Raw genomic sequence first — 23,868 nt, forward strand, 5'->3', positions numbered from 1 at the left:
TTGACAGTATGTTTTATGCCATAAATATAAATCTTTACCATCAGTTTTTAAATTATTTTTATTTTATTTTTTCCAACACCATTTATTCCTTCTTCCACCTTCAACTATGCTCCTTCCTTCCTCCCCAACAGTCACCACACTGTTGTTCATGTCCAGGCTCAATACTCCATCCTCTCCCCCAAAAAACCCTCCCACTAGAGCTGCTTGCCTGCTCTCTGTCTATGAGTCTATCTCTCTTTTCTTTGTTAGTCCAGTTTGTTCATTAAATTCCACCATATGAGTGAAATCATATGGTACTTGTCTTTCTCTGACTTACCATCAGTTTTTTAAAAATATATATTTTATTGATTTTTACAGAGAGGAAAGGAGAGGGATAGAGAGTTAGAAACATCAATTAGAGAGAAACATCGATTAGCTGCCTCCTACACACCTCCTACTGGGGACATGCCCGCAACCAAGGTACATGCCCTTGACCGGAATCGAACTTGGGACCTTTCAATCCACAGGTCGATGCTCTATCCACTGAGCCAAACCGGTTAGGGCTTACCATCAGTTTTAATGACCACATAGTACATGTTTGAATGTATGTACCATAATCTAACCAGTCTCCAGGATGGATGTCAGGTTGTATTTAAATTTTGTAAGTAAAACATTAGTTTAATAAATTTCCTTTTGCACTAATCTTTAAGTGCTTAATGCCATGATTACCTTAGCATAAATAATTAAAGGGGGAAATCGCAGATAGTTGGATATGTGTGTTTTGCATTTTGACACATATTGCCAAATTATACAACAAAAAGGGTACTAATTTAAAAGTTTAATAATAATTCATGAGAGTGACTTTTCTTTTTTTTCAGATCTTCTCCAGTACTAAGTTGGCTGGTTTTTTAAAAAAAATCTTTGCTAATCTAGCAGGGAAAAAAAAAATCTCATTTTTAAAAATTTCTTTCAAATGTCCACTAAAATAAAATTGGGCTCTAAAGGGCTCTGCTTGAAAAAATTTTTTTCATGCCACCAACAGAGTAACCCGTAGTATAGTTGCTCCTGCCAAGTTGTTCTTTTTTTTTTTACTTTATTCTGTTTAAAAATACCAAATAAAAATAATTAGTTTAGAGAGTATCTGGTATGGCTAGATGTCAACCACTGGATACTTCATTATTGGGATTAACAAAGCAGGGCTGTTTTTATTTCACGTCCTCTTTTAGCTTTACAAATGTATGCTTCTTGCTCCCGTTTTAATTCTTTTCTCTTCCTTCCATAACTTCACTTGCATGGACCTTGTCCCCTTGTTTCTTTTCTCCTTCCCACGATTGTCAGTTTCCTAAATGTTTGCAAGGCTAGAAAGTGAAAGAAAGTCTTGGAATCTTTTGTCAATTCATGCATTTTCTGCCTTAGCAAAGGAAACCCGGCAAGATATTTTATTTCCACTTTTGTCTTTGTTAGCAATACCCAGTTGCCCTTCTTTGAATTCTGTTAATTTTATGTTCTGATTATGTTTACGACAGGACCTACTCCTTGACCCTTTACCTACTCAGAAAGAAGTACTTTTCTTTACAAGGAAGCACTTAGAACTTTGTTAGTATTAATGGTCTCCGGTTTTGCAACAAGTGTGTATTTGCTTTCCCCTTTTAACTCTCTCCCTCTCTCTTCAGTTGAAATGTTTTATTGACCAAAGGATGTAAGACGATCAGATGGTTCTGAAAATTAATCTCCATCTGTTTTAAGGAGGTGGGAGGAATTTCTCTCCAAGTGTATAGGTAGAATTTCTAAATGTTTGCTGATGTTATCCTGCTCTGACTTGTTGGTGTCTGTCATAGCTCTCTCTATTCTGGAGGCATTGTGCAAGCAGATGGCTTGGTTGCACCTAGAAATAGCCATTTAGGAGACGCTGGCCCCAAAGAAAGCTTGACTCTTGGATGGCCCAACACACCAGCACTATTAAGCCACTCTTCTAGATTGTCTCCACAGAACCTTGAGGGATAAAATATTTCAAGGAATGTGGGAAGACTTTGAATTTTCTTTTAATTCACTTATGGTGACAAACGGCTTTCATAGTCTAAATAAAGTTTGGAAGTATTGATGTAGTCTACTTTGCAGTATGGTATAGTCAAATGGAGAGAGCATTGAATTTGGTGTTAAACCAACCTAGGATTGAGTTCTGGTTGTTCTACTTACTAACCTGACCCCGAGGGAACATAGAATTTAGTGGGAAGAGAGACATGGAGAAATTTCACAGGAAAAAAATAACTGCGTTAGCAAGAGACCTGGTGTATATGCAAAGGGCTATCGAAGTATCCAGCAGACACAGGAAAGCCTTCCCAGAATAGTGAGCATGTGAGCTGAGACTTGAATTGGTGAGACTGGGGTAGGAATGGAGAACAGGAGGAGGTGAGTGACCCAGGAAAGGGCATGAGCAAGGGCATGGGGATACCTACGTTCCTGGAATTTAAAATGATCAGTATTCTTAGAACATGAAGCCTGAGGGACATTAAAAAGTGTCTGAAAATAACAGATGAATATCCTTCAGATCATGAAAAATCTTGAACAATATGTAAAGATACACTTCATTCCATACTCTGTGGTGAGCCATTTAAAAAATCCAAACTTGAAAGTGTTAGGTGGATTATGTAAGGATTAGATGGATTGTTAGATGAATTACTTGGCGGCTGGATAGAGAATAGTCTGAAGGATTTTTAATCTTTATGAGACTCAATTCTTTTTTCCTGCTCAATGAGCTAATACTAATACTTGTCCAGCTACTTACAGGGTTTTATGAAGATTAAAGAAAAAAGTATATAAAAGCATTTAAAAACTTTATAGCCCTCTAAAGATTATTATTATTGTTAATATTTTTTCCCAAAGTTAACTTAAAATAATTTGAGTGAGACCTTTTAAGGGAGGCCAAAATAAGAGAATTTCTCTTTCACTTAAAAAAACTCTGACAGTCATTTTGGTTTCCTGATATAAGGGAAGTATTGGTAGTTGATTTCAGGACACCACATGTAAAAAATGCCTCCATGACTGTTGAGATAAATAGGCCTAGACTAAATATTTTTAGAATAGCTTCTTTGGAGTCCTAAGAACTATGGTTGAGTCTAGATAGGTTCAAGTGTGTTATCTATGTAGAAGAAAAAGATTGACACACCCATGAGGATAGCTAAAATAAAAAAAGACAGATAAAAATGTTGTTGAGGATGTGGAGAAGTTGAAACCCTCATTCTTTGCCAGTAGGCTTGTAACATGGTGCAGCCACTTTAGAAAAACAGTGTGGTCGCTCCTAAAGAAGTTAAACATCTTCTTATGAGCCAGCAGTTTCACTTCTAAGTACATATATACCTACGAGAAATTAGAGCCTATGTCCATACAAGAACTTTTACACTACTTCTCCTTTTTAGCTAGAATTGCTGATAGTAATAGCTGCACAGGAGAAACAGCAATCAGCTGATGAACCACTAAACAAAATGTGCTGCATCCATACAATGGGTTATTACTGAGCCACAGGAAAGAAGGAATTACTGTTGCATGTTTCAACCTGGATGGATCTTAGAAACATTATGCTGAGTGAAAGAAGCCAGTCACAAAAGACCATATACTGCATGATTCCATTTGTGTGGAATGTCCTGAATAAGCAAATCCACAGAGACAGAAGTAGATTAGTGGTTGCCAGGGACTCGCAGGAGGGAAGAATCAGCGTAGAGGGGTGATGCTAATGGGTATGGGTTTCTTTTTGAGGTGATGAGAACATTCTAAAATTAGATAGTGGTGTTGGTTGTACAACTCTGAATATTAAAATACCACTAAATTATACTTTAAAAGGGTAAATTTTATGGTATGTAAATGGTATCTTGATAAAGCTGTTATAAAAACAAACAAAAAAAACCCCCCAAAACAAACAAAACACAACAAGAAGGAATAACTTAGATCAGGCTCTCTGCATGCATAGAAATAGAGGTTAGCATCTGATGTTAGCTTACGTAAATTCCTCAGGGATAATAATTATTTGAGTACTTCAGGCATTTATCACAGTGTCTGAACATAGTAAACACTTAAATCTTTGTTAAAAGAATGAAATGATACCAAAAGGAAGAATCTTAGAAGTAAATTATTATAGGGATATAAGGATAAAATAAAGAAGGTGGGAAATAAAAACTATTAGAAATGATAAGAGAACTAAAAAAGTAGCCAGTTCCAAAATAAATAAAGATTAATATATTTTCTATACATTTGTAGTAACCCAGTCATAAAATATAATGGAAAATATCTATACTTATAAAAGGGTAATATGCTAATTAGACCGAACATCTTCTGGACATCCTTCCGGAAAAAGCCACGGTGGCGGGGGCCGAGGCAGAGGCAATTAGGGGCAACCAGGCTGGCCAGGGAGGGCAGTTAGGGGAGACCAGGCCTGCAGGGGAGGGCAGTTAGGGAAGACCAGGCAGGCAGATAGGTGAGCGGTTAGGAGCCAGCAGTCCCAGATTATGAGAGGGATGTCAGACTGCCTAAACTAGCAGTCGGACATCCCCCGAGGAGTCCCAGAATGAAGAAGTTGCAGGCTGGGCTGAGGTACCGCCCCCTGCCCTGTGTACAAATTTTGGGCACCGGGTTTCTAGTATTATTAATAAGAGCAATATGAAATACTTAAGAATCTACCTGGCAAGAAATGTACAAAAGCCAATGTGAGGAAGAAAAAGGCAAAATATTGCCAAGGGGCATCAAAGAACACTTGAAGATATACCATATTCATGGATGGAAGGACTTAATATTGTAAAAATGCTACTTCTCCCCTAAACATATCTGTATATTTTATGTAATCCCATCTAAATTTAACAGTGTTATCAGGGCAGGAGTGGGGGTAGGGTAGAATTAACTAAATGATTAAAATGTATATCTAAGAGGAGGAAAAAGTCCAAAACAAATGCAAAAATAGCCAAGAATATTTGGAAGAGAGTAATTGTGATGGGGATTTACTATGCTAAAGAGTAAAGTATATTATAAAGCTATAATAGTGGCACAGAAATAGCAGACAGATCATTGAGGAAAATAACAAAAAGAAAATGCTAACATTTATTGAGCAGCTACTCTGTGCTTTATAGGTATTTACAAAATTTAAATTTCATACAACTCTGAGTTATATAACACTACTGTAATTATCTTCATTTCACATCTAAAACTGAGATTCAGAGCGGTTTAGTAACTTGCTCAGGGTAATGTAAGTATGTGGTAGAGCAGGAATTTAAACCTATGCTGATTCCAGATGCAGTGTTCTTAATTAGCAAAGATTAATTCTTGCAACTTAAGCTATGTAAAAATATTTAGATAAACAAATGTTACTCACAGCATTGTTATAAGAGCCAGAAGTTAGAACTAATCTAAATATCAAGCAATAGAGTATTGGTTAAATATAATACACTTCTACAGTTAAATACTATATGTGGTATTTAAAGTTATGTAGAAGAGTATTAAATGATATAGCAATGAGGATAATGGTATTAAATAGAAAGGTGGATTATAAAACACTTCATATAATATGATTCCATATGCTAAAATATTTTCTCTGAGTGATGAAATTACAAATTATTGATATTTTCTTTTTGCTTATTGGTATTTTCTAATTTTCCACAATAAAATGTGTTTTCTCTCTGAAGAAAAATAATTGTAATAAAATGATTATTTTATTATTTTATTTTTAAAGTGTGTGAGGTGGTTATTCCTTCACTTGCTAGTTTGCTTAGCTGTTCCTCTGTGTTTCCCTCTAGTCCCCTGTGTTTCCCTTTAATCCCAATATCTTGTCATAATCATCATAGTGTATTACCACTTATTCCTCTAACTCCTATATTCTTGGTGCCCAGAATAATGTCTGGTGCCAATCATTGTTTCAATCAGTAAATATTGCAGTATGGGAAGACGAAATAGCGTGGGGATGAAGGGGAGAGATTGGAACCAAACTACAGAGATATGTATCTGAGATTATTTTTTCAGCTTTGTTCTTCATGATCTAAAAGTAAGATGGTATATTATTTGCATAATTCTTTATACTAATTCAGAAAATGGGTTGACCAAAGGGAAAAAAAACAACTTTGATCTCAGAACCATGTATCTTTAATTGTGGGAAACAAACAAACAAAAATGTATGTAAAAGAATTTAACTGCAAAAAAAAAAAAAAAAAAACAGAGAGAGAGAGAGAGAGAGAGAGGGGGGGGTGGGGGGAGGGAGGATTCATACATTAATAGAGATGCCAGAGTGAATCTTTCAGAAGTTATTGAGACAAGTGAAGGCTGTTTCAGTAGAGAATGCTGTCCTGCCTCCCCCATCCTCCTTTTCCTTGCACCAGTTGTATCCAGAAAGCCATTTTTAATGAAAGGCTTGGCAGATGAGGGAGTTGTTGCCTGGTTGCTTTTCAGACTTTTCTGGGTAAAAGATCTTAAGGGAGCTTGGGGACTGCCCCTGCTGGCCCAGCTGCTCACGGCATGTATCTATTTAAACATTTAGTTTGACTGGGGAAAAAGCCAGAGAAATGAGCTTAATATAACTCCTAACGTTATTCTTCTTTCCAGGAAGGGGAACAGTTTGTGAAGAAAATCGGCGGCATTTTTGCCTTCAAGGTGAAGGATGGCCCTGGGGGTAAAGAAGCCACCTGGGTGGTGGATGTGAAGAATGGCAAGGGATCAGTGCTTCCTAACTCAGGTCAGTGCAGTAATGACTTCCTTTACGGGAACACGTCAAGTTCACAAAGGAAAATGGAAGTCTGCTTTGGTGTCCCCAAAAATGGGCTGGCGTTAGGATCTTGTTAAACTGGTGAATCCTTGGGAATCACAGCTGCCTCCTTCCAAAGATTGGGAAACTCTATCACAGAGTCGCCAATCTTAGGCTTTGGAATTAGACAAACTTGGGTTCGGGTCTAGTCTTGCCACTCACAGATTTTGACTTTGAATAAATTATTTGACTTCTTTGAGCCTCAGTTTTCTGATCTGTACCTGGGAATAATAAGTGGTACCTATCTCACAGGTTTGATGGGAGGATTAAGAGAATATCTCTTGAGTAATCTGTAAAGTACATGGTCCAGTGTATGGCTACGTGGCTTGAAAAACCTGTCTATACTCACTATCTCCACTTCCTCTCATCCCATCTTTCTTTTTTTATTTACTGTCAACCATTTATTCCATAGCTTTCCATTTCTTCCATCCCAGTCTTTCTTGAACCCACTCTAGTCAGCTTTTGTCTTCATCACTATCCCTCAGTTATTCTTGTCAAGGTGACTGGTGACCACCATGTTGCTAAATTCCCAGCCCTCATGATACTCTTCTTCTTCCAGGCTCTCCTCTTACCTACTGGCTACTCCTTCTTGGCCTCTCTTCCTGTTTTCCCCTCATCTCCAAATTTCTAAACATTGGAGTGCTGCAAGGCTCAGTTCTATCTACTGGGGATCTCATTTAGTCTCATTCTTTTAAAACTATCTCTACACTGATGATTCCCAGATATCATCAGCATGGACTCAGCCACTCAACTTCAAGGTGTGTATCCAGTTGCTTAATTGACAAGTTTACTTTGGATATTTAATAGGTATCCCAAAACCAACATGTAGAAAAATGAACTCCTGATCTTCCTCCCACTCCCTTTTAATTATGTACTCCTCCACTGTCTTCCCCATCTCGATAAATTATTGCTCTCTCTTACCAGTTCCTCAGTCCAAAAACCTTGAGGCCATCATTGGCTCCTCTTTTTCTCAGACTCCGCAGTCTACTCCATTAGCAAGTTCTGTCCTCCTCTACCACTGCCACCTTGGCCTAAGCTTTCATCACTTTTTTGCCTGGTCTCCCTGTTTCTAACCTTGTCCCTGCAGAGTTCTTTTCCACACACCAGCTTCAATGATCATTTAAAAACTTAAGTCAGATTGTGACCCTCCTCTGCTCAGAATCATACAATGGCACCACATGACCTGGCCCAGCTTTCTCTGTCTTACTACACTCACCCTGACTTGGCTCCAGTCACACTGGCCTCCTTGCTGTTGCTTGAACATGGGGTCCCACATCAGGGGCTTTCTACTTTGTCCCCTCTGCCTGGAATTGTCTTCTCTCAGATGCCCTCATGGCATGTTCCCTCATTTCCTTTGGATCTTTATCCAAATGTCACCTTCTCAGGAAGACTTTCCCTAACCACACTTTTAAAATCACACCCCTATTACCATTCTTTATTTTTCTTGATGGTTCTTGTCACAATCTGATATACCATATAGTATTTTACTTACTATTATTGACTTGCTTACTGCTCATCCTCCCCCCATTTGAATTGCCTAGAATAGTACCTGACACATGGTAGACCTTCAGTAAAATAAATAATTTAAAAATGGACGGCAGAATGAATGAATGATGCTTAGTAAGCATTCAGTAAGTGGTAGCTGTATTGTGTGTTAGGTTTCTCTTGTTGGAGAGAGCCATTATAAGAAATATGATGGATGAGAACCAGCTTTTTGGAGGGTTTAAAATACCATGCTTTGAACTTTGAAAGTGATTTGACGAATAATCAAGCAATTGGGAATCTGAAAAAGCTTTTTTAAAATAGAGAAGTGAGTCAGAGCTGTGTTTTAGAGGATCGAGCTAGTGCAATAGACTAGATGAACTGGGAAGGGAGAAATCAGAGGAGAGAGAGCAACTAGGAGGATGCATGTTGCCACTGTCTGTGAGCAGAAAGGGTCGCCTGAGTGTGGGCAGTGAGAAAACGGGATGCTGTTACAGGCCCACTGCCAAGGATATTGGGGTGAAGTTGATGGGACCCTGAAGCTGTGTAGGAGAAGGCGGTCTCTCAAAGATGGTAGAGTTCATTCCTGAACAGTTTTGAGGGTGCTCCTGGAGGACAGGCCGACAGCAGGAGCGCAGGTAGGAGGAAGGTTAGCCTTAGCAAGGAGGGATGGCTCCTCCTTTCTCTGAGGGTAGATAAATATTCAGGGGCATTTTGAAATAGATAGGAGGTTGGCAGAGCTTCTGGAATAGAGTTTAGAGCTTGGAGACAGGAGAAAATGTTAAGAGCAATGCTATATGTACTGTTAAATAAGGAGTCAACTAAAGATTAACTGAAGGAAAAGCGGAGCAGTAGTAAGGCCATCCATCTGGTGTGGAAAGGATGGCATTGTTGTGAAAAGTTCCTGAATTATATATGTAGTCTTTTTTCTCACAATGAGTGGACAAAAAATGACTATATGTTTGACTTCTGTGAGCTGCTTCATATAGATTCTACCTTTTAGAAATAAAAAGAATTTTTGGGAAATAGTGCTTTTTTTTTTTTTAAATGACTGAAGAGTTATAGATACTATAGGATTATACTCTGATATGTCCAGGCAGATGTTAAGGTGATTTGATTTTTTTCTGTTTTGTTATTGGTGTTTGTTTGTCATGAGAAATAATATGCTTATGGAAAGCTATTGCATAATTTCAGGAAAACCTTGTTCCCTGCATAAGGACTCTGGCAATGAGCTCTCCCTTCATTAGGTACCCCATCCCAGACCTAAAGGGATTTTACCCTGGAGCAAGGTAATTTCTGCTGAAACTGACAATGTTGGCAGCCAGGAGTGGTGCTGAAACATGGACTTACTCAGTAAAAGCCACCACTGGAAATTGCCAGCTCCTTTTACATCAGCCAACAAGTGCCCGTTTGTTAGAGATCAGCTACGTTAAAGCATTAATAACCTGTCCTAGTTTGAACTGGCATCTTAGAGAATTGCTAGTACGTTTGGCATGCACATAGTGTTGAGGGATTTACTTACCGTTAACAAAGAATTACTTAAATGTATTTCATTTGCTTATTTTCTAAGAGTTTGGTAATGATTATACTTTAGACTTTGTGCATTTTCCATAATTTATTTTCCTGCCTATGTGCCCATGAATTCTGCTCCTCTTCTCCTTTGAAACAACTCACATAGCATATCTTTAGGAAACCAACTTTGATTAATCTGACATGACACATTATTCTTTCATTCCTTTAGTCTGCCCTCTCAGCACTTACTTGAGTTGTCAGTTCTTCCCTTTTGTGGGGAACATGATATAGAAAGCCTCAGCATCTCCCATCCCCACAGTACAATAGAAAGAGCGTAGCTTTTAGAGACACCCAAACCTGGGTTCAAACCTTGGCTCTGTCATTTATTAGGTGTATATTTTCCCTGAGTCCAATTGCCTCATCTAGAAAATGGTGAGAATAATTTCTATTTATGGAACTGTTGTGAAGATTAGATGAGATAAGGTACATAAAGCACGGTAGCTTAGTAAGTGCTCAGTAAATCATTGCTTCCTTCCCAACCCAGATATTAAACATTAATTTTGACCGAACTCATTAGACTTCTCTAAGACTCTGTGGGGAACTGAGAATGCATGGGATCCATCAGATGCTGATGATTTTGTGAAGTTCCCAATTAAAACTGAGCTGGTGAATGGGTTTGTAGCCTTCTAATAACAAGAGGGAGCCATAAGCCTGAGATGGGAATATGGGCTTCAGCTGCAGGAATCTGCTTTCACACCTAGCCCAGCTGCTTATAACTTGAGCAAGTTATTTGACCTCTCTGACCCTCATAGAGTTGTAATGATCAACTGAGTTATGTACATGAAATGCTTGGCATAGCAAGAGCTCAGTAAATGCTGATACTACATCAGCAGCAATAGCAGCAGCAGCAGACTTCACTTCCTAAAGCCACCTTTCACTGACTAAGAGTCCTGGCTTGGAATATTACCATAGGATCAAGTCCAATGATCTCAATTTGCTAGCTTTTCCCCTCCCTTCTCTTTGATGTTATATAGCTGCAAGAGAATTGGATTTTCGAGATTGTCAATTCTTTCATTTTCAAGGCTTCATACCTTTTCCCAGTAATAAGGGAAACTTTTGTAGAGGCAGAGATGGAATGGCTATTGAATCTCATTCTTGTTCGGGGCTATCTGAGTTGTAAGATATATAATAAAAACTTTTTATTTTAATCTTGTTTTAGTTATTTAATAACACAGGCATGCTATAATTTAACAGTTTATCCCTGTCTTCATCTGTTCGGGCTGCTATAACTAACATACCCACAGACTGGGTGGCTTATAAACAACAGAAATTTGTTTCCCACAGTTCTGGAGGCTGGCAGTACAAGGTCAAGGTGCCTAGTCATGTTTGGTGAGGGCCCTCTTCCCGGTTCATACCGGCGCCCTCTGGCTGTGGGCTCACACGGTGAAGGGGGTTTGGGGTCTCTTTGAAGTCTCCTTTATAAGGTACTAATCCCACCCATTAGGGCTCCACCCTCATAACCCCAAAGTCCCTGCCTGCTAATAGCAGCGGGCATTAGGATTCCTACCATAGGAGTTTTGGAGAGGGGGGGTGCCCCACAAACATTTAGAATATAGCAACCCCTATCTCTGTTATTAAGGCATAGATTGTATGATTAGTTTTGGGCCATAATTTGATAGTAATTTGAATTCTAAATTATTTATTCAACAAGAAATTTATTGATTGCCTTTTATGTATTAATACTCTTCAAGGGCCTAGAATTGTAGCAGTGAACAAACTGATAAGGGCTCTGCCCCACGAAGTTTCATTCTAGTGGACAAGTATAGACAGAAAACACATATCAAAATGCATAAGGTAGTTTCAGATAAGTGCAATGAAGAAAAATAAAACAATTGTGAGACAGAAAGTGACTTGGTTTCTAGGAGAGGCCAACTTTAATTTGAGGAGGAGTACTATTGTTATATTGATTGCCTAAAATACTGCCGATAAGTTTGATTTCTTGGGGAATTTTTCCTTTTGTACCTGAAACCTCTCATTTGTCTAAGGTAGACCTGGCTGATTTACCAAAGAGATATTAGAGCCCTTTTTCATGAAACCTTGATGATATTAAAATTAATATTTTTAAAACTTTGTATGATATAAGTAATATTTACTCAGTATAAAAAAAATCAGAAAAGATAGAGAAAATGAAAAAATTACTCTCCTGTAATTCCATCATCTACTTTGGGAGTTAAAAAGCTGTGGCCTATGGGCCAAGTCCAACCTGAAGTATACAACTTGATAAATGTTAACAAATGAATGTATGTCCCAGATCAAGATGCAGAATGTTGCCAGCATCCAGAAACCTCCCTCACAGCTCCTTCCCTCACAGCTCCTTCCATCACAACCCACTCCCAAAAGGAGCCACTATCCCTAATTCTATCACTGTAGATTGATTTCATTTATTTTGGAAATTCATAAGGCCCCAAAATGGAAGCATTGCCAAGATACATCAATCATGGAATGAATTAGTAAATTCTGGTGCATTCACATAGTAAAAATGAACTATTGCTATATGCACAAATAATTTAGAATTCAAAATATCAAATTATGGCCCAATATTAATGAATTTTACAATGCTGAGCAAAAGAAGCCAGACCTAAAAGAGTAAATATTGTGTGGTTCCATTTAAAATATTTATTACAAATAAAAACTCTAACATGTTTACTAGTTTATAGGAAACTGGGAAACATCTAAGAGATGAAACCATCAACGATATTTTAGCAGAAAACCATTTTCTGCATTTAGTATTCTTGAGAATGTCAGTACACTATCCATTAAAAATCCTCAAAAAAAAAAAAAAAACCTCACAAAAAACTTAGCATATTTAGATGCTTTTAGAATACCTCTTGAACAAATGATTGTTTACACTATACCATCATTTACTTAGTCAATTCTCTCTTGTTAAATGTTGAGGTTGCTTGTGACTTATGCCACATTTTACCAGGCTGCCACGAAGTGCCCATTTCCCCACACTGCTCTGGTCTGGATGTGATTCTGTTGCAGTCAGTGGCCTTTTGACTAAAATGTGTACATAAAATTGAACCCTCCTTTATTCTCTTCCCTTCTCCTAAATATCCGTTTTAGATAAGAAGGCTGACTGCACAATCACAATGGCTGACTCGGACTTGCTGGCTTTAATGACGGGTAAAATGAATCCTCAGTCGGTAAGTCTAATGGCACTTATATCCTTCCAGTAGGTGGGTCTTTTAGCCCATTCCACTTTATCTCTTGTTTCAATATCATGAAGTGCAAAGTGGTCACACTCACAAAACTCAGTGTTCACTTAACAAACGACAAATGTGTGGAACAGACTACATGCCAGACACTGTCCTGTGTGCTGGAAATGCCCAGATGAATAAGAAATAGTACCCATGCTCAGGGCATCCACAGTTTCGTATAAGACAGATCTGCAAAAGAGTAAGTGCAGCCAAATATCGGAGGTGCCATGCCAGGTTTGTGGTCAGGGAGGGTGGGGGAAGGAGCAGCCTTGATTGACTTCCTGGTCTGTCAGAAAGGCTCACAGGAAGTGACAAGTGAGCTGAGTCCTCAGGGTTCAGAAGTGAGCGGTGCACACATGGAGAACAGGAGCAATCCAGGTGGAAGGAGGGAGAGGTGTGAACAAAGGAGTGACCTTTCACATTTTGTATCTTTGCCTAATCGGTCCTTCCCTTGTCTCTCAAATTAAGCTCAGACATTATCTCCAAAGACCTCCTTCCAAGTTGTTGGGGTAGCCAGTTCCTCTTCTGTTCCACTTCCTGGGCTGCTAGCTTAGCACTTGCCACATTATATGAGGTTTTTGGTGTTTTTTAAAAAATATATATTTTTATTGATTTCAGAGAGGAAGGGAGAGGGAGAGAGAGAAACATCAATGATGAGAGAGAATCTTTGATCAGCTGCCTCCTTCATGCCCCCTACTGGGGATTGAGCCCACAACCCGGGCATGTACCCTTGACTGGAATTGAACCCAGGTCCCTTCAGTCTGCAGGTTGACGCTCTATCCACTGAGCCAAACCAGCTAGGGTTATATGAGTCAATGTGCCTCTCTTCCCCATTAGATTATGCTTATCTTAAAGGAACAAACCCCATCTTATCTTCTTGTCTCCAGAATTTAGCCTGACCTTTTATGTGTTGTATAGATTTCCCTGGCCCCCGAATCGTCCAGGATCATCTTGTATTCTTTAGTTGCTAGTGGTGAATAGAGCACTGTACAGAGAGCTTTCCATTAGCCATCTATCTATATAAAAGCCTAGCCCTGACTGGTTTGGCTCAGTGGATGGAGCGTCGGCCTGTGGACTGAAGGGTCCCAGGTTCGAGTCTGGTCAGGGGCATGTGCCTTGGTTGCAGGCACATCCCCAGTGAGGGGTGTGCAGGAGGCAGCTGATCAATGTTTCTCTCTCATTGATGTTTCTGGCTCTCTATCCCTCTCCCTTCCTCTCTGTGAAAAATCAATAAAATATATTTGAAAAAAATAAAATAAAAGCCCAAGTGACCATCGCAACTGAACAGATGACCGAACAGGCTGTGTGGGCGACCAGGCCAGCAGGGGGGGCAGTGAGGGGCAACCAAACAACTGAACAGCAGGCTGCGTGGGGTGACCAGGCTGTCAGGGGGGCAGTTGGGGGCAACCAGGCAGGCGGGGGGTGGGGGGCAGGAGCAGTTGGGGGTGATCAGGCTGGCAGGCGGAGGCTGTTAGGGGGGATCAGGCTGGCAGGGGGGGCAGTTAGGGGCGATCAGGCAGGCAGGCAGGTGAGCAGTTAGGAGCCAGCAGTCCAGGATTATGAGAGGGATGTCCTGGATTGGAGAGGGTGCAGGCTGGGCTGAGGGGACCCTTTCCCACCCACCCCCATGCACAAATTTCATGCACTGGGCCTCTAGTAGATAATAAAAAGGAAACTCAGATGTTTCTTTCCATTGTAACCTTTTTTTGTTGTTGCCTCAGCCTGATTTGTTTTAGGTCTTCTTCCTATGGTCCCCTAGTAATTATAAAAATTGGATAAAACAACTAAATCTGACTCCCACTTGTATTCCTTTTTAAAATGTTTTTTTTTTTCTAAGCAACTAAGCATATTTCAGTTAATGTGTTGACAAAGGAGAGACGTACATTTGTGATGTTTCAACTGAATAGACACCATTGGCACTGACATTTCCACCCACTGAGCCTGCTCCAAAAATCTGGACAGAACAGAGGCCACCAGTATAGGAGCTGGCTGTCACCCTCCTTCCCACCCACTGCTCCTCATTCCACTGTGCACTCACTCCATGCACTTCCTTGGCAGGGTGATCAGACTTCACACACCAGCCACTCTGAGCTCACTCCGTTTATCTGTTTACTACCCATTTTGGAGAGTGAAGTGTCAGCTTGTTTTTCTTGAGCACCTGTTAGCACCCAAAGGAATTAAAGATAAAAAACGATAGGCCTTTCTATTAATGTGCTAATGGCCTTCCCTTATGCTCCGTAGAGGATTTGACTGGAAACCATTAGCTGCAGTGGAAATTACAGTTTCAGTGTTTGGCTACAGTTGAAACAGAGCAGTGTGCTCTCCAGTGGCAAGCACGTATGAAGAACACCTAGGGCCAGATTAAAATGATTCTTATGTTTGGATTCCCTGAAGGGCGAAGATTCATGTGTTCTCTATAATAACTAGCAAATAAAAAGTCATTTTCTCTTTTAATTTCAAAAAGGGAAAGATGGTGAGTTTCTCTTCTAGGTACCACTGGTTCGTATTTTTAAAGGACATATGTTAAATATATTGTGTTCTGAGACACCTGACCTTTAAGTCATCAGACAGAAAGCTGAGTGCCATATAGGAAGGAAATATTCAGTTTGTCCAGACAGAGGAGGGGGGAAGAAGAAATTACTCACCATTACTAGAAGGTGTAGAAAAAGCAGGGCTCTCTGCATTCCCCTGGGTGAGGCAGAAGAGCTCCTACCTTCTTAAAGTACTTGTTAAAAAGCTAAGACTACCAGCAACTTTTTTCATCTAGCCCCGTGGTGGGCAAACTGCGGCTTGCAAGCCACATGCGGCTCTTTGGCCCCTTGAGTGTGTCTCTTCCACAAAATACCACGGCCTGGGCGAGTCTATTTTGAAGAAGTGGCGTTAGAAGAAGTTTAAGTTTAAAAAATTTGGCTCTCAAAAGAAATTTCAATCGTTGTACTGTTGATATTTGGCTCTGTTGACTAATGAGTTTGACGACCACTGACCTAGCCCTATTTTAAGAATCCAGTGAAAAGACTGAGATCATAGCAGGGAAATCAGGCTGTGTTCCCGATTTTGCAATTTCTCCCAAGTTTTCCCGGGATTTTGTTACATGATAAATTCAGCAAGCATCATGTGATCTAATCCCAGGCAGTTGTTAAATGGAACAAATTGTGGCTCTGCATTACGGATTGGTTTGATTCTTCTTATTGAGCCAAAGATTAACACAAGCTCCTCAGTCTCAGCAGGCTGCCAGCCTCCCTCCGTAGGGATAAGGCCTTTATCATGAAGACCAAAAAGGGGGGAAAAATTGGTGACATTTCATCCATATCGTATTCCAGGAGTTTCTGAGTGTATTAAGCATGTGCTTTTTCCTCTCAGCAGACTTCTGAAATTTTCAGGTCATATTCCTTATCCACATGTAATTCTCTAGACAAAGCCAATCTAGTGTGAACCCACCTAGCCTGGTGTTTGAAAAAGGCAGGTAAAAACGGACTCAATTTCTAAGAGAAGATACTTGGGAAAGCTGTGCCTTTTGACTGCGTTAAATAAAGCATGGCTTTTATAGTTCCTTCCTGTTGAAGAATCTGGTTTTAAATCTATTCCAGGAAGCTGAGTTTCATGTTTTGAAGAGAGTATGAGACCTGATAAATAAGTGATCTCAGGGCTGGCTAGTCTAGAAATATCAGCAATTTCAAAGCAAATAACACTAAGTAATAACTTTTCTTCTTACTCACAGGCCTTCTTTCAAGGCAAATTGAAAATCGCTGGCAACATGGGTCTGGCTATGAAGTTACAGAATCTTCAGCTTCAGCCGGGCAAAGCTAAGCTGTGAAGAACTTCCTGTGCCTACCTTGGAAAATCAAGATGAGACTTACAGATATATATCCATGTATTTCACTGTCAGAACTTAGACTGAAATCAAGCATTGGCAAATAGCATGAGATTTGTTTTTAAGTGGGTGTGACCAGTCCTGTTTTTCCTAAGCTCTGGGTGAATAGAGCCTGATGGTATACTACTGCTTTGCTGAATTGCATACAACTGTGCATTACAAAGTTAATATGGTAATTATGGTTTTGGGTAAAATTGAGTTCCAGAATAAAATTAGGAACAGCAAAATCCAAAAACCATGTAAACAAAAGCTCTCATTTTGCTTATGAAGTATATTTGAGGATTATTCTGCTGAAGATTCAATTTAAGTTTTCCTTGGGAGAACTAGGAGAGAAACAAAATACCAGAAGCTGGCCAGAAATTAGTGTTGTGCACTTAATGACCTTGATCTGTTTTCCATTAATAGTTTTTAAAATTCTGTGCTGGGATTAAAACAATTAAAATTTTTGCATTTTGTGCCATCAGAATGGTATTTTCTTCCCAGATCTAAATAAAAGAAATATCAGAGCTTGCAGGGGAATTTTATAGCTGAACACAGGCCTATTTTTAAAATAAAAATATTTTTAAATTAGTTTCCTTCTTGAGAAATCAGTGTTAAATTATTTTAATAAAATTTGCTTTGATATGCACAGTTTAAAAATGATCTAATTTTAAGTTTATGAAGTTCAATCCTATTATAATTTTTCTTTTCATATGTTTAGTTGAATAATTACCCACATTTATCTTTCTTCCTAGTTTTTCTAATGCTAATGTTATTTCTTATAATTCAGTAAGATAGGAGGTAAAATAATGGAAGAATGTTTAATAGAAAATTAAAATTGCTCTTCCTGATCTCCTTTGTTTTTATTGTGTCTGTCCTTTTTGTTCAGGGTTGTCTAAGTGAAGGAGATGAAGAGAGAGAAACACTGAGGGATTTCCAATCTGTGTCATCTAGATGCTGCCTCCTGGTTACTTAGACACCATCAGCAGTTCTTCATTAGGGAGCCTTGGTTTGTCGGAGCACTGGACTAGGAGCCAGGACTCTTGCTTCTCTCAGGCATTTAAGTACCTGCCTCCTTGGCCTGCTTGCTCAGCTGTTAAAAGAGGGGATTTAAGTAGGTAGTCTGTGAGGTTTCTGATGCTCTGATCATCCTGTGAGTCTATTCAGAGCCCAGAACACTGTTGGGGAGTTATTCAGGCTCCACCTTTCTGTTGTTAACACGTGACTTCTCCCGAAGATGGTCAGAGTAAAAAAGCCAATTTAAGTTTTAGATGCTTGTTGGAGCCTGTGCTGATCAGGACTGTGGATCAGATCCCCTTAGAACTTTTAGCTTTTCTGTGATCAAGCAGAAGAGCTTTGGGTGATGGGGCAAGATGACAAATTAAGCCAATATAAACTTATCTCAAGTCCCATAAAATGCATTCAGAACACAGACCTTCCTAATCATAGTAGCTTCTGACTCTGAGATGAAAGACTTTAAGAAAAGTTTCCACAAAAATGTCTGATTTATCTGTAGTTTGGATTTACTACATTATTCTGCCTTCACTTATCCCTGATAACAAGTGATACCTGAAATAGGCTTTAGGATGAGCCTGAAAAAACCAAACCAAAAACCGGTTCTTGTAGTAGAAATGTATTCACATAAAAGTGCAATTTATATGTATAATAGAGAATTATTTAGTAATTAAAACGGCTGCTGTTATCGGTTTTTCTACTTGAGTAGGTTGAGCCTCAGTTGCCTGACTTATAAAGATATTAATATCAACTTCCCAGGATTATTGGGAACCTAGAGAGATAACATATGTGAAGTACCTAATAGTGTTAGGTGCATCATAGCCATTCTTAGTTCCCTCACTGTATTGTGATATGTGATAATGTGATATGACGTCTGTAGTGGTTTCTAATGTCCCACTTTTTGAGTCTTTGTATTATTCATTCACTTATTGAACAAATATTTATCAAATGCTTACCTTATATAGGGTGCTATGTGGAGGGTACAGTGCTAGGTACTGGAGATAGTGGTGAGTTCCTCCCCTCACAGTACTTACAGTCTTAGTGGGAGAGACAGTCAATCTAAGAGATGAATAATAATTACAGACTGTGGTGAGCTGTGCAGGAAATTGCTGGGATGGAGAATCCCAGTGAGGGGTCTCCTTTGATAAAGTGGTAAGGGAGACATTTCTGAAGAGGTAATATTTAAGCTGAGATCTAAAGGTTGCGGAGTGAACCATACAAAGAACATTGCATGAAAGGGTAGAAAGAGAAGTCGAATTGGCAGGACATATACTGTTCCAAAATTTGGCATGTTCCAAAAATTGCAAGGAGGCCCATGTGAGTGGAATATAGTGAATGGGAAGGACAGGCCCAAGATGAGGTTGGATAGGCACATAGGAGCTGGTTGTATTGGAATCTGTTCATATGGCAAGGAGTTTGTATGTCATTCTTAGTGCAGTTGGGAGCTGTTGAAGGTGGAGCTTCATGTATGTTTATTTCTCACTCATGCTGCATATCCACTTTGCCATCATATCCTAAGTGAAGAATCCGGCTAATGGAGTAGCTGCTCTCTGGAGCATTGTGACCATCATGTCAGGGGAAGAGAAAAAGGTCAAGTACACATTGGCTCTTAAAGTTTCCACCCAGATGTGATCCAAATCACTCTTGCTCCCACTTCATTGTCCAACGAAAGTCACATGCCCCTCCCGCCCCCACCTAACTTCACAGTCTTACCATGTACCAGAAGTAGAGAATGGAGTTGGAATATTTGTGAAAGAACTGATGGACATCACAGAAGGGCTGTAAGCATGGGAATGAAATGATTTAAACTCACGGTAGCTGCTCTGTGGAGAGTGTACTGAGGGTAGGGGGCAGGAGTGGATGTCCAGGTGCAAGAAGGTGGTGTCCTGGACTAGGGTGCCAGTGGTGGAAATAGAAGTGGAAAAGTAAGTGGAGGTAGAGCTGGCAGACTTGGTGACTGGATGTAGGGGCAAGAATGACTTCCAGTGACAGGCCGGGTGAATAGCGGGTCATGACTGGAATGATGAGGGGACAAACAGGTTATAGGGAGAGTGGTTGAAATAATAGGCTCCACTTATGAACTTGTTAACTTTGAGATGCCTGAGAGATTTTCCTTTGAGCAAGGAGGCAGTTGGATTTACAGGATGAGCTCAGAGGTAAGGTCAACTTGGAGATATATATATATATATTTTAAAAATATATTTTTATTGACTTCAGAGAGGAAGGGAGAGGGAAAGAGAAACATCAGTGATGAGAGAGAATCAACAATCAGCTGCCTCCTGCACGCCCATACTGGGGACTGAGCCCACAACCAGGGCATGTGCCCTGACCGGGAATCGAACAGTGACCTCCTGGTTCATAGGTTGGCACTCAATCACTGAGCCAGGTTGGCTGGGCTGGAGATGTATTCTGAAGTCATGAGCATACAGGTGGTCTTTAAAGCTACAGGAATGGCTGATATCACCTAGGGAGCAGAAGGGGTTGGAGTATGCCTTGAGGAACTTTATAGATCAGGCAGAGGAGGAAGAATCTGGCAGTGGGGACGAGGCAGAGGGGCTAGAGAGGTGGAGGGAAATTTCCCGAGAAGAGAGTACAGTATAACCAAAAAGTGGGAGTGATCAACTGTGTCCTGTGCTACTGTGAGGTTGAGTAGGATGATGTCTAAAAATCATCTACTGGATTAAATTTGGCAAAACAGCAGTCATTGGTGATCACTACGAAATCTGTTTCAGTAGAGTAGTAGGGATAAAAGTTAGATTGGAACTGGTTACTTAAAGAGCTATGAATAAGAACAGGAGAGTTCCATTTGGTAGTGAGCAAGCACTTCAGTTAATACTTGCAGTTCTAAATTAGGCCATCTTGCACGTGCTGGTCTCTGTGCCCACCCTCTCCAGTTTCTCTCTGTCCCCGCCCCTCACCTTATCCATTTGGCAAATTCCTTTTCATGCCTTTAGCTGTCAGGAAGCTGTCCCTGTTCATCACAAACAGAGCTCACCATTCCTTTGTTGTAATTTGTTTCTGTCTCCACTGAACAGAGAGCTCCCTAAGGGCAGGGAGAACTGCATCTCGTGCATCCGTTGGATACCCCCAGCACAAAGTCTTGGCTTACTGCCATTAAGTGAGTAAATAAGATAAGCTGAATAACAATCTCTGAGGATAGGAACCTTGACATAGAAATGCATTCTCTATTACAGTGACCCTCTGGTGCCCTGGTGATGAAAGAGAACATTAAAAATTCTCCATTAGCCTGACCCGTCCTGCTCTTTCTTTGAAAATATTTGTAGCTTCTCAGAACAGAGTTCAACTGACGATTGAAGCAGCCCAAAGTAATAAATATGAGAAGTCACTTTGTTGTGGTTTTATTACATGTTTTTTACAAGGTGGCCTAGTGGGTTCTGTATGCATTAGAGTCAGTGGTCTTGTTGCTGTACTTGTCTAGATAATTCCAACTCTCAGGCTTCCACCGTCTTTGTTGCATATGTAGAAAAACAACGGAGAGCATGATTAAGGAAGCGGAGGGTGGAGGTGGGGTGCAGAGGGAGGTGTGATCAGAAGAATCTGGAGTCAGGTCCAGTCTGCCTCCTGGAAGCTAAGTTAGGACAAGGCATTTAACCCTCAACAGCCTTCAGTTTCTTCCTCTGCACAAGGGGGATGCTGTTAAATTTTTTTTAATAGTCTCATTAGACTGTGAACACCTTAAGGAAAGAAACTATGTCATTTATCTTCGTGTCTCTAGCCTTAATACAATGTCTGCCAGAATATACATGAATAAAAGTTTCTTGAAGAAATGAGGATTAGACAGTGATCGCTAAAGTTCTTTTTAAATTGTAAAATACCTTCAAAGGTTTAATCATATCTACACTAATAAAAGAGAAAGATGCAAATTAACTGTACCTTCACGACACCCACCAGCCAATCAGGAGCAAGTATGCAAATTAACCCAGCAAAAATGGCGGGCTGATTTGCATACACAGGCGCCATGGCGACAATGCAGGTGTTCTGCACCGCCCCAGCCGCTCCAGGCCGGAGCAAAGGCGGTGCCGGCAGCCAGGGGAAGGAAGGCCCATTCTTGCACGAATCTTCGTGCATCGGGCCTCTAGTATAAATATAAACTTCTATTTTCCTCATATAGATTACCTTAGAAAAAAAGAAATATGACACTAAATCCTATAATTAACAGCTTTATCTTCTGAAACTTAAGCAGTCTGGTATAGTGGGAGAACTTGGAGCCCTCCAGATGAGGGTTTGGGTTCTAGCTTGGGCACTCACATGGCTTTGGGACTTTGAGGTTATGACTCTGAGCCTGTTTCTCCCTCTGTAAAAAGGGAATAATAATCCTCACACCTTGTTGGTTGTGAGGATTAGCAATTCTCGTTGTCAAATGTCAAACACATAGTAGGTACTCAATAGATAGGTGGTGCCTAATGTTATTTGAGAAAAAGAATTTTTTTGACCTGAAGCAATTTATTTATTGGAACGTTTTGTGGCAATCCTTGAGTTCAGATAATCAGCTGGCTTCAGGATTAGAGACAAGTTGCATTTTTTTATTGACTGTCTACATTCTTATATTTTCCTCAAGAATCATTAACATTTCATAGTATCTGTAACTAAGTAAATGAATTTAGAATGATTTGACTGATGTTCAGAAGTTTTGCATTTCATCCAAAAATCACAGTTCTAGCTGCCCATGGTATGGTTGCTTTTTGAGCACAAAGAAGTTGCTTGATGTTACTAAAAATAAAGGGGGGGAAAAAGAGGTAATCAGCCAGATTGTACCTCTGGGTAAATTACTCTGTGGGATTGAGTTTGTTTAGAGACCCCACTGATAGGAATTGGGAACTTGGGTTATAGTACTAAACAGCTAATGAGGGCCCTGAAAGATTTATGTGCTATCAGGAACCATAGCCACGTCTGGCCAAATTTTAGAGTTTTTCTCAATAGAGAGTCACAAAATCTACTGGAAAGGTCCAGTATTAATATCTATCTGGAGACTGCTGCAAACAAACAGCTCTTTAGTTCTTGGTAAGAGCAGAGAATACTGGGCCAGATTTCTGGCCCTTAAGAAATGTGGCGTCTGATTCCATTTGGCAGGGAGTTTAATTTGGTGTGGAGTTTTAGCCAGACTTCTTGGAGAAATATACTTTTTAAATGTGTCATATCCAAAACTTATTGCAAAAAGTGATGTCTATTTAGTCTGTCTGTTCTATTAATAGTCATTTAAATACTTTGTAAATATTCACAGTGCTGTTTTCAGCAGCGTGTAGTAAATACTTGACCTTTGAGTTCCTGGATTTGTGGCCAAAAACTTTTATGTAAAATTGGGGGGAATTCATTGTAGTCTGCTGTTTATTTAAATTGCAGGCAGAGAAGCAAGCAGTAAGTGGTATCGTTCTAACCAACTACCAAGTTGGTTATTGTGTAATTCACCTTTTAGAATATGGCCCCTTCTGTAGTGTACAGAATTCTTGGTTCAAGATTAAACACCTCATTAGTACTCAAATAAGTGGGAAAGAAGTTCAGACATGACGACACAGCAGTATAAGAGAAAGGCTGATTTAGGAGACTTCAGCTTGGCAAAATGATACCCAAGGGTAGAGTCTGATAACAGTTCACAAATATTTAAAAAATGGGAAGACCAAAGTGGGGAAGGATTTCTTATTCTTTGTTATTAGAAGTAAAGGGAAGAAATATAAAAAGGGAAATTTCAGACTGAAAATCAGGCAAACTCCCTGACAATAAAAATTGGTCACGAGTGGAATGAACTCTCCAACCACAGAGATGTCCGGAAACCCAGCCGCATTTCACTGTGAAAGACGTACCTTAGCAATGGCTGAGAGAGCATCTCAATGGGAGGAAATAGTTCCTTGATAGCCACTCTTTTGAGGATTTCTCCTTTTGCCGTTTATCAAAACCTTTTTTTCTTCTATGGGCCAGGAAGAAGACATGAACCTTATGTTTACTTGTCTATACTCTGACTTGTTCCCCGACGTGAAATC

At 39.8% G+C, this 23,868-nt stretch overlaps 1 protein-coding gene across 2 annotated transcripts in view; it reads left to right on the forward strand.

Moving 5' to 3' along the window:
- SCP2 (sterol carrier protein 2) overlaps positions 1-17,723 on the forward strand; it is a 112,915-nt gene extending 95,192 nt beyond the window's left edge. For both annotated transcript variants that reach the window (XM_079778303.1, XM_079778304.1), the window contains exons 14-16: positions 6,556-6,685; positions 12,875-12,954; positions 16,727-17,723. In XM_079778303.1, the coding sequence (XP_079634429.1) occupies positions 6,556-6,685; positions 12,875-12,954; positions 16,727-16,822 (306 nt within the window). In that variant the 3' untranslated portion in view covers positions 16,823-17,723. The remainder of the gene's footprint in view (positions 1-6,555; positions 6,686-12,874; positions 12,955-16,726) is intronic.
- Positions 17,724-23,868: the final 6,145 nt, after the last annotated feature.

The sequence above is a fragment of the Cnephaeus nilssonii genome (genome assembly GCF_951640355.1).
Source record: "Cnephaeus nilssonii genome assembly, chromosome: 7".
Lineage (NCBI taxonomy): Eukaryota > Metazoa > Chordata > Mammalia > Chiroptera > Vespertilionidae > Cnephaeus > Cnephaeus nilssonii.